Source organism: Alosa pseudoharengus, unplaced genomic scaffold (genome assembly GCF_046254945.1).
Source record: "Alosa pseudoharengus isolate Yale_2024_CS ecotype anadromous, Long Island Sound unplaced genomic scaffold, YU_APseudo_1.1 YU_APseudo_1.1_scf_18, whole genome shotgun sequence".
Taxonomy (NCBI): Eukaryota; Metazoa; Chordata; class Actinopteri; order Clupeiformes; family Clupeidae; genus Alosa; species Alosa pseudoharengus.
The window spans coordinates 627,501-637,500 of record NW_027468650.1 but is presented as its reverse complement, the minus strand read 5'-3'; the positions used below and the strand labels follow the sequence as shown (position 1 = coordinate 637,500).

The 10,000-nt window shown below is 44.3% G+C and overlaps 1 protein-coding gene across 2 annotated transcripts in view; it reads left to right on the top strand.

Moving 5' to 3' along the window:
* The window catches only part of mrc1a (mannose receptor, C type 1a), an 80,475-nt gene that overhangs the window by 14,381 nt on the left and 56,094 nt on the right, over positions 1-10,000 (top strand). For both annotated transcript variants that reach the window (XM_076290024.1, XM_076290025.1), the window contains exons 4-8: positions 354-509; positions 1,883-1,996; positions 2,944-3,087; positions 5,812-5,994; positions 8,077-8,234. In XM_076290024.1, coding sequence (XP_076146139.1) covers positions 354-509; positions 1,883-1,996; positions 2,944-3,087; positions 5,812-5,994; positions 8,077-8,234 — 755 coding nt within the window. The remainder of the gene's footprint in view (positions 1-353; positions 510-1,882; positions 1,997-2,943; positions 3,088-5,811; positions 5,995-8,076; positions 8,235-10,000) is intronic.

Sequence of the window (10,000 nt, the reverse complement as noted above, 5' to 3'; positions counted from 1 at the left end):
CGTATTGACCTGATACGGAACGCATTTTGTTCCGTATTATTGAGAATCAACTCAGTGCAAATCCATGACAGATCAGTATACAAGCTGGTTAACAAACTGTTCAACCAACAAACAACCTTTAGCTGGTCAGGCTGTTTTTTTCAGCAGGGAATACATGAAGGCATTTCCATCATCCCAATCAAATACAAATTACAAATTAATATTTTGTATTTTGTATTCATATTTTAAATGCATCATTTAAATACATATCAGAAATACTGCCCATCCCTGCGTGACACACACACACACACACACACACACACACACACACACACACACACACACAATCATGGTTTCTTTGTTCGTGTGTGTAGGTTCCTCTGGCTGGGATGCGGATCCAGTGACTGGCGTTTTGTACCAGAGGAACACGCAGGCAGTTCTGACATGGCACCAGGCACGTGTCAGCTGCCAACAGCAGGGGGCAGACTTGCTCAGCATTGTGGAACTGCATGAGCAGACATACATTTCAGGTACACATACATTTCCGTTTTATTAATACAGCACCTTAACATATGCTATGTGTTGGATGCAATCAGAGAGAGGTAGTAGTTGCATGACCATGCTAATACCAGGAGCGGAGCTAAATACCAGATTAGCTAAAGATCAGAATAGGTATACAGAGCAGATTAGCTAAAGATCAGAATAGGTATATAGATAAGATTAGCTAAAGATCAGTAGTATTCAGCTGCAGGAAAGGATCAGTAGTATTCAGGTAAAGGTTAAGTTGTATTCAACTGCGGGTAAAAATCATTAGTATTCAGGTAAAAATCAGTAGTATTCAGGTAAATATAAGTAGTATTTAGTTGTAGCTAAAGATCAGTAGTATTCAACTGCAGGTCAAGATCAGTAGTATTCAGGTAAAGATCAGCAGTATTCAGGTAAAGATCAGTAGTATTCAGGTAAATATCAGCAGTATTTAGGTACAGATCAGTAGTATTCAGGTAAAGATCAGCAGTATACTGGTAAAAATCAGTAGTATTTAGCTGTAGATAAAGGTCAGTAGTAAGATGAGTAGTATTCAGGTAAAGATCAGCAGGTAAAGGTCAGCAGTATTTAGGTAAAGATCTATAGTATTCAAGTAAAGATCAGTAGTATTCAGGTAAAGATCAGCAGTATTCAGCTAAAGATCAGCTCAGTAGTATCCAGGTAAAGATCAGTAGTATTCAGCTGTAGCTAAAGATCAGTAGTATTCAGGTAAAGATCAGTAGTATTCAGGTAAAGATCAGCAGGTAAAGATCAGCAGTATTCAGGTAACGATCAGCAGTATTCATGTAAAGATCAGCAGTATTCAGCTAAAGATCAGCTCAGTAGTATCCAGGTAAAGATCAGTAGTATTCAGCTGTAGCTAAAGATCAGTAGTATTCAGCTGTAGCTAAAGATCAGTAGTATTCAGGTAAAGATCAGTAGTATTCAGCTGTAGCTAAAGATCAGTAGTATTCAGGTAAAGATCAGTAGTATTTAGCTGTAGCTAAAGATCAGTAGTATTCAGGTAAAGATCAACAGTATTCAGTTAAAGATCAGTAGTATTCAGGTAAAGATCAGTAATATTCAGGTAAAGATCAGTAGGTAAAGATCAGCAGTATTTAGGTAAGGATCAGTAGTATTCAGGTAAAGATCAGCAGTATTCTTCAGGTAAAGATCAGCAGTATTCAGTTAAAGATCAGCAGGTAAAGATCAGCAGTATTCAGCTATTATTGTATTGCATTGTACAGCAGTATAACTGGAGATCTCAAGATCTCTTCACATTATTAACACATCTCTCTCTCTCTCTCTCTCTCTCTCTCTCTCTCTTCCCCTGTCAAAAATGTATGTATGTGTGTATGTGCGTGTGTGTGTGTGGCAGGTCTGACTAACATCCTAGGCACCTCTCTGTGGATCGGCCTCAACAGTTTGGACTTTCAGAGCGGCTGGCAGTGGAGCAATAGCAACCCCTTCAGATACTTAAACTGGGCTCCAGGTAAGCTTAAACTGGGCTAAACTGGGCTCCAGGTAAGCTTAAACTGGGCTAAACTGGGTTAAACTGGGCTCCAGGTAAGAGCTGGGCTCCAGGTAAGCTTAAACTGGGCTAAACTGGGCTCCAGGTAAGCTTAAAATGGGCTCCAGGTAAGGTTAAACTGGGTTAAACTGGGCTCCAGGTAAGGTTAAACTTGGCTCCAGGTAAGCTTAAACTGGGCTCCAGGTAAGGTTAAACTGGGCTCCAGGTAAGGTTAAACTGGGCTAAACTGGGCTCCAGGTAAGCTTAAACTGGGCTAAACTGGGCTTCAGGTAAGCTGTTCTCCAGCTGAGTTCCTCCTTCAGATACTTAAACTGGGCTCTATGTGAGGTTAAACTGGGCTCCAGGGGAGTGCAGACATATAGTTTTAATTTTAGAACATTACTCTGTAGAAATCTACTTTGACATTAAGGAGTGAATTTTTGTAAATTATTGTAAAAAAGGTCCAATTAAATTGATCAAGATTCCATTAATAAAAACAATACAAGAGGAAATATCCAATGGGGGTGAATACTTTTAATAGGCATTGTACATACTTACATTTTACTGTGTTACCAGATCAGCCATTTAAATCCTCTGATTTTCTGTGAGTTGCCAGGTCATAACTAAATCATCTGATTCTCTGAGGGTTGCCAGGTTATTCATAAATCCATATTTTCCTTATTAATGCTGTTCTGTTTTGGGATGACATAAAGCACATCGAGTTGCCTTATGTATGAAATGTGCTATATAAATGTGCTATATAAATGTGCTATATAAATATGCTATATAAATCAAACTGCCTTATGTATAAAATGTGTATAAATGTGCTATATAAATCAAACTGCGTTGATTGCCAGATTACAATTAAATCCTGTGATTGTGAGTAGCCAGGTCATAACTAAATCCTCTGATTCTGTGTGGGTTGCCAGGTCACCCATCGTCGGAGCCAGGTCTGAATTGTGGAGTGTTGAATCCTGGGAAAGCATCCAAGTGGGAAAGTTTGAACTGCAACAAGAAGATGGGCTACATCTGCCGTAAGGGCAACAGTACTGACGTTACACCAGTAGTCCTGTGTATGTATTGATGATTTATCCCTAACCCTGACCCTGACGTTACACCAGTAGTCCTGTGTATGTATTGATGATTTATCCCTAACCCTGACCCTGACGTTATCCAGCAAATTGTCCACTACTAAAGCCACACCTACACGGTGTGAAAGTTTGTGATGTCGGGATTCAGGGACCAAATCAAGGTTTCTTACAGAGGTAATAATGGTCTGCTATGCACTATAAGGCATAATCAAGGTTATTTGCAGAGGTAATCGTCTGCTAAGCACTATAAGGCATAATCAAGGTTATTTGCAGAGGTAATAATGATCTGCTATGCACTATTAGGCACAATAACATTTATTTCTGCTGACTGACAGCTCACATAAACAGACATCACAGCACACCATGTGGATAGAGCCTGGTGTCATATAAACAGACGTCATGTGGATAGAGCCTGGTGTTAGACGTCATGTGGATAGAGCCTGGTGTTAGACGTCATGTGGATAGAGCCTGGTGTCATATAAACAGACGTCATGTGGATAGAGCCTGGTGTTAGATGTCATGTGGATAGAGCCTGGTGTCATATAAACAGACGTCATGTGGATAGAGCCTGGTGTCATATAAAACAGATGTCATGTGGATAGAGCCTGGTGTCATATAAACAGATGTCATGTGGATAGAGTCTAGATCAGGGAACAATCTGCTGCAACAATCTTTTGAGTGTTGGCTGCAAACGTGCCTCTAACGTAATTCAGAAAAGCTTTTTTACTGCACACAATTTGGACAACTGTTCATAGGTGGTTACACTCATTTATGTGAAATGTGCATGGGTTTTGTGCTATCATACATCCAATTATTGTGGATATTTAATTCCTTCATGCATATGCACAATATGCTCATGAGAACTTACCATGCAACTTACTAGCATGCTCTGCCAGGGTAAGGAGATTTAGTAGTCATCTGTTGAGCTGTCATACTGAATGAATAATTGAATCTGATTCAATGTTTCATAGGCCTACCATGTTTCATGCTTACAGTGTTTCTACTCAGGCCTTATAATACAGTTTTTAAAATATGTATCAGTTATTTTGTTGTGCTCAAAGTGAATAACAAATGTGTTTCAAAACCCAGACTAAGAATAAAATAATCAAAGCAACTAGCTACATCTTGCTATGCATGTTGAGAAGCAAATAAAGCTAATACTGATGACAGACCTATTGTGCCAGTTGTGCTATAGGTAGTCTACCTTACCGTACCTTGTTCATAAAACGTTTGTTGAAGGGTCCAAAAATGTAACCTTAATAGTTAAGGGAGAATTCTGGTGATTTAAATATGAGATTAGATTAGATTAAATTAGATTAGATTAGATTAGATTAGATTAGATTAAATTAAATTAGATTCAACTGTATTGTCATTGTGCAGAATACAAGTACAGAGGCAACCAGAAGTGCCAAAAAGCAGAAAAAAGTGATGTACAGTATAGACAGGTGGTGCAGTGTAGTACAGACCATAGTATACAGTTAAGAAAGTGGTATGGTTTACAGTAATAATATAAATAGAAAATATGTGCAGTTTATTAGCAACTTGGTTGGTTGTCACTGGGGTGCAGAGCTAGAGTTCAGTAGGATGACAGCGTGGTCCCGCAGGGAACCTGCTGCTTTGGGTGCTACGAGATCTGTAACGCCGTAAGGGAGTGGGGTGAACAGTCTGTGGTTGGGTGAACAGTCTGGGGTTGGGTGAACAGTCTGTGGTTGGGGTGAGAACAGTCTGTGGTTGGGGTGAGAACAGTCTGGGGTTGGGTGAACAGTCTGGGGTTGGGTGAACAGTCTGGGGTTGGGGTGAGAACAGTCTGGGGTGAGAACAGGTGAACAATCTGTGGTTAGGGTGAACAGTCTGTGGTTGGAATGAACAGTCTGTGGTTGGAGTGAGAACAGTCTGGGGTTGGAATGAACAGTCTGTGGTTGGAGTGAACAGTCTGGGGTGAGAACAGGTGAACAGTCTGTGGTTAGGGTGAACAGTCTGTGGTTGGGGTGAGAACAGTCTGGGGTTGGAATGAACAGTCTGGGGTTGGGGTGAGAACAGTCTGTGGTTGGAGTGAACAGTCTGGGGTGAGAACAGGTGAACAGTCTGTGGTTAGGGTGAACAGTCTGTGGTTGGGGTGAACAGTCTGTGGTTGGAGTGAACAGTCTGGGGTGAGAACAGGTGAACAGTCTGTGGTTGGGGTGAACAGTCTGTGGTTGGGTGAACAGTCTTTGATGATGATGCGTACCTTACACAGCATTTACACTGCAGTGCTTTGCGGTGGGAGGCAGAGTTGTCGCCATGTTGGTTTGCCACATGCTGCACGTCTCTGCTGCTCCAGGTCACAGAGTGCCAAACAGCTAGAGCTGCTAGCAGCTGCAATGCTACACTGTGGGGGCATGTTCGTGAGCACCCATGTTCATGCCCCCAGAGTGTAGCACTGTAGCTGCCCCATGTTCATGCCCCCAGAGTGTAGCTGCCCCATGTTCATGCCCCCAGTGTAGCGCTGTAGCTGCCGGGCAGTTCTAGTGATTGGCTGGTAGAACCGAATGTTTTCATTGGGTGAACGTGATACATTTTTACAGGTTTACAGGAAAAAAAATGTCTGATGATTCCTCTGTGTGTGTGTGTGTGTGTGCGTGTGTGTATGTGTGTGTGTACATGTACGTGTGTATGAGAATGTGTGTGTGTGTGTGTTTGTCCATGTGTGTGTGTGACTGTGTCCAGCGAGCCAGCAGCCGTTCTACTGTGGGGCGGGATGGGTTCCGTACTACGGTCACTGCTACTCGCTGCGTCGGGAGAAGAGCAGCTGGAGCCAGGCGCTGGTGTCCTGCCACAAGGACGAGGCTGACCTCACCAGCGTCCTAAACGTGGAGGAGCACAGCTTCCTCATCTCACAGAGCGGCTACAGTAAGCACACACACACACACACACACACACACACACACACACACACACACACAGCTTCCTCATCTCACAGAGCGGCTACAGTGAGCACACACACACACACAAACACACACACACACACACACACACACCACACACACACACACACACACACACACACACACACACACACACACACACACACACACACACACACACACACACACACACACACAGCTTCCTCATCTCACAGAGCGGCTACAGTGAGCACACACACACACACAAACACACACACACACACACCACACACACACACACACACACACACACACACACACACACACACACACAGCTTCCTCATCTCACAGAGCGGCTACAGTAAACACACACACACACACACACACACACACACACACACACACACACACACACACACACACACACACACCACACACACACACACCACACACACACACACACCACATACACACACACACCACACACACACACACACACACACACACACACACACACACACACACAGCTTCCTCATCTCACAGAGCGGCTACAGTAAGCACACACACACCCACACACACACACACACACACACACACACACACACACACACAGCTTCCTCATCTCACAGAGCGGCTACAGTAAGCACACACACACACACACACACACACACACACACACACACACAGCTTCCTCATCTCACAGAGCGGCTACAGTAAACACACACACACACACACACACACACACACACCACACACACACACACACACACACACACACACACACACACACACACACACACACACACAGCTTCCTCATCTCACAGAGCGGCTACAGTAAGCACACACACACACACACACACACACACAGACACACACACACACACACACACACACACACACCACACACACACACACACACACCACACACACACACACACACACACACACACACACAGCTTCCTCATCTCACAGAGCGGCTACAGTAAGCACACACACACACACACACACACACACACACACACACACACACCACACACACCACACACACACACACACACACACCACACACACACACACACACACAGCTTTCTCATCTCACAGAGCGGCTACAGTAAGCACACACACACACACACACACACACACACCACACACACACACACACACACCACACACACACACACACACACAGCTTTCTCATCTCACAGAGCGGCTACAGTAAGCACACACACACACACACACACACACACACACACACACACACACAGCTTTCTCATCTCACAGAGCGGCTACAGTAAGCACACACACACACACACACACACACACACACACACACACACCACACACACTTACACACACACACCACACACACACACACACACACACACACACACAGCTTCCTCATCTCACAGAGCGGCTACAGTAAGCACACACACACACACACACACACACACACACACACACACCACACACACCACACACACACACACACACACCACACACACACACACACACACAGCTTTCTCATCTCACAGAGCGGCTACAGTAAGCACACACACACACACACACACACACACACACTCACACACACACACACGCTCACACAGTTACAGTTACAAATCTTTTCTGCAGGTGCACAGACTTTTGCACCACCTTAGGGATGAGAAGCGTCTCATGTATTGTGTGTGTGTGTATCAGGATTTGTAACTGTAAAACTGATTTGTGATTTAACAAAAAAATAACACGAACGATTTTCAATATTACTCATATGTCCTTCACTTACAAATATATTCCACAGGTACTAAACCCTCCACAGTTACTGTCTTCCAATTATGAAACTATTCTGCCATTACGAATCTCTGCCGCTCACACAAGTACATTTTCTGCAAGTACAAGTACTTTTCTGAGTACTATTCTGGCGCTTCCTGTTGAATAGCCAATGGCGATGCTCAGGTTTGGCTAGCCAATCAGGAATCACCAAGTTCACCAACCAATCACTATAGGTTCGGAATTGAAAGACAGCAACTGTGGAAGGTTTAGTTTACTCTCTGTGTGTGTGTGTGTGTGTGTGTGTGTGTGTGTGTGTGTCCAGTGGAATCTGATGAGCTGTGGATCGGGCTGACTGACCGCTCCACTCAGAACTTGTTTGAGTGGTCAGATCGCTCCAGTGTGACCTTCACCAAGTGGACAGCAGGAGAACCGTCCCACTCCACCAACCTGCTGGAGGACTGCGTGCTGATGGGGGGAAAGGTGCACTCCTCCTCTTCCATCACTCCATCTTACACTCCTCCTCTTCCATCACTCCATCTCTTACACTCCTCCTCTCATCATCGCTCCATCTCTTACACTCCTCCTCTTCCATCACTCCATCTCTTACACTCCTCCTCTTCCATCACTCCATCTCTTACACTCCTCCTCTCATCATCACTCCATCTCTTACACTCCTCTTCCATCACTACATCTTACACTCCTCCTCTTCCATCACTACATCTCTTACACTCCTCCTCTCATCACTCCATCTCTTACACTCCTCCTCTTCCATCACTACATCTCTTACACTCCTCCTCTCATCATCACTCCATCTCTTACACTCCTCCTCTTCCATCACTCCATCTTACACTCCTCCTCTTCCATCACTACATCTCTTACACTCCTCTTCCATCACTCCATCTTACACTCCTCCTCTTCCATCACTACATCTCTTACACTCCTCCTCTCATCATCACTCCATCTCTTACACTCCTCCTCTCATCACTCCATCTCTTACACTCCTCCTCTTCCATCACTACATCTCTTACACTCCTCCTCTCATCATCACTCCATCTCTTACACTCCTCCTCTCACTATTTTACACTCTTCCTCTCGTCATCACTACATCTCTTACACTCCTCCTCTCGTCATCACTCCATCTCTTACACTCTGCTCGCACACTCACCAGGACCAAAACATATGACCATATTTCCCCCATCCTAGCATCTTTATACTGGCTACCTGTTAAAAGTCGCATTGCCTTCAAAATATTACTTCTAACATACAAAGCCATTAATGGTCGGGCACCTGAATATATTAAAGACCTCCTAGTCCCATACAACCCACTTAGACCACTACGATCACAGAATACTGGACTTCTTGTAATCCCAAGAATCTCAAAAACTACAGTAGGAGGCAGAGCTTTCTGCTACTGCACACCCCTCCTCTGGAATAATCTCCCTCCCTCTATTCCATTAGCAGACAACCTCCCTATTTTTAAGTCTAGACTTAAAACACACCTCTTTAGTGCCTCCCATAGTTAGGTATGGTGCATTGTGGAACTGCAACCACCTCAGGGTTTTTTGGAATGGACCACCCTGCTGTGTTCTTGTGTGACTGGCACCCCAGTCATGCGTGCGACGGTGGTCACTGACCATACCTGCGCTGGTGTTGACTACCCTTCACCATGCCTTAGTTATGCTGCTATAGCAGCCATCACCAAATGGCGGACCGCGGTCCGACTCCGGACCGTGGCGTGATCCTATCCAGATCCAGACCATAATAGCCTAATTTAGATTTTCACGTAAGATTTCAAAGCTGCGCTAAATGTTTCGTTGGTTAGGATAACAGCATTTAGGCCTACTTCAAGAGCTTCAGGAACCATCATTTCGCTTGCTGCTATACTCAGCCAGTGAAATCTGTGAATTCTGATAAAGTCGTGTCAGTGAGTAAGTAGCCTACTATGGAGAAGAGACTGATAGCCTGAAACGAGCGAGGAGAGGAGACGGGACGAGAAACTTATCTAAGTTAACGATAAGTAAGTTATTTTCAAATCATCGATTGCTCAAAGAGGAGAAAGCTAGACAGCGAGAACAGAGCTTTATATAACGATACGGGGGCAATACCACGCAAAACTGTCACGTCTGTAACGCCAACTAAATATGGATGTGACAGTTTTGCGCGGAATTGCCCTGGACCTCTTCTAGGCTATATATTCTGACAGGCGATTTTAAGCGCCAATTTGAAGCAAAAAACTAAAAAAATTA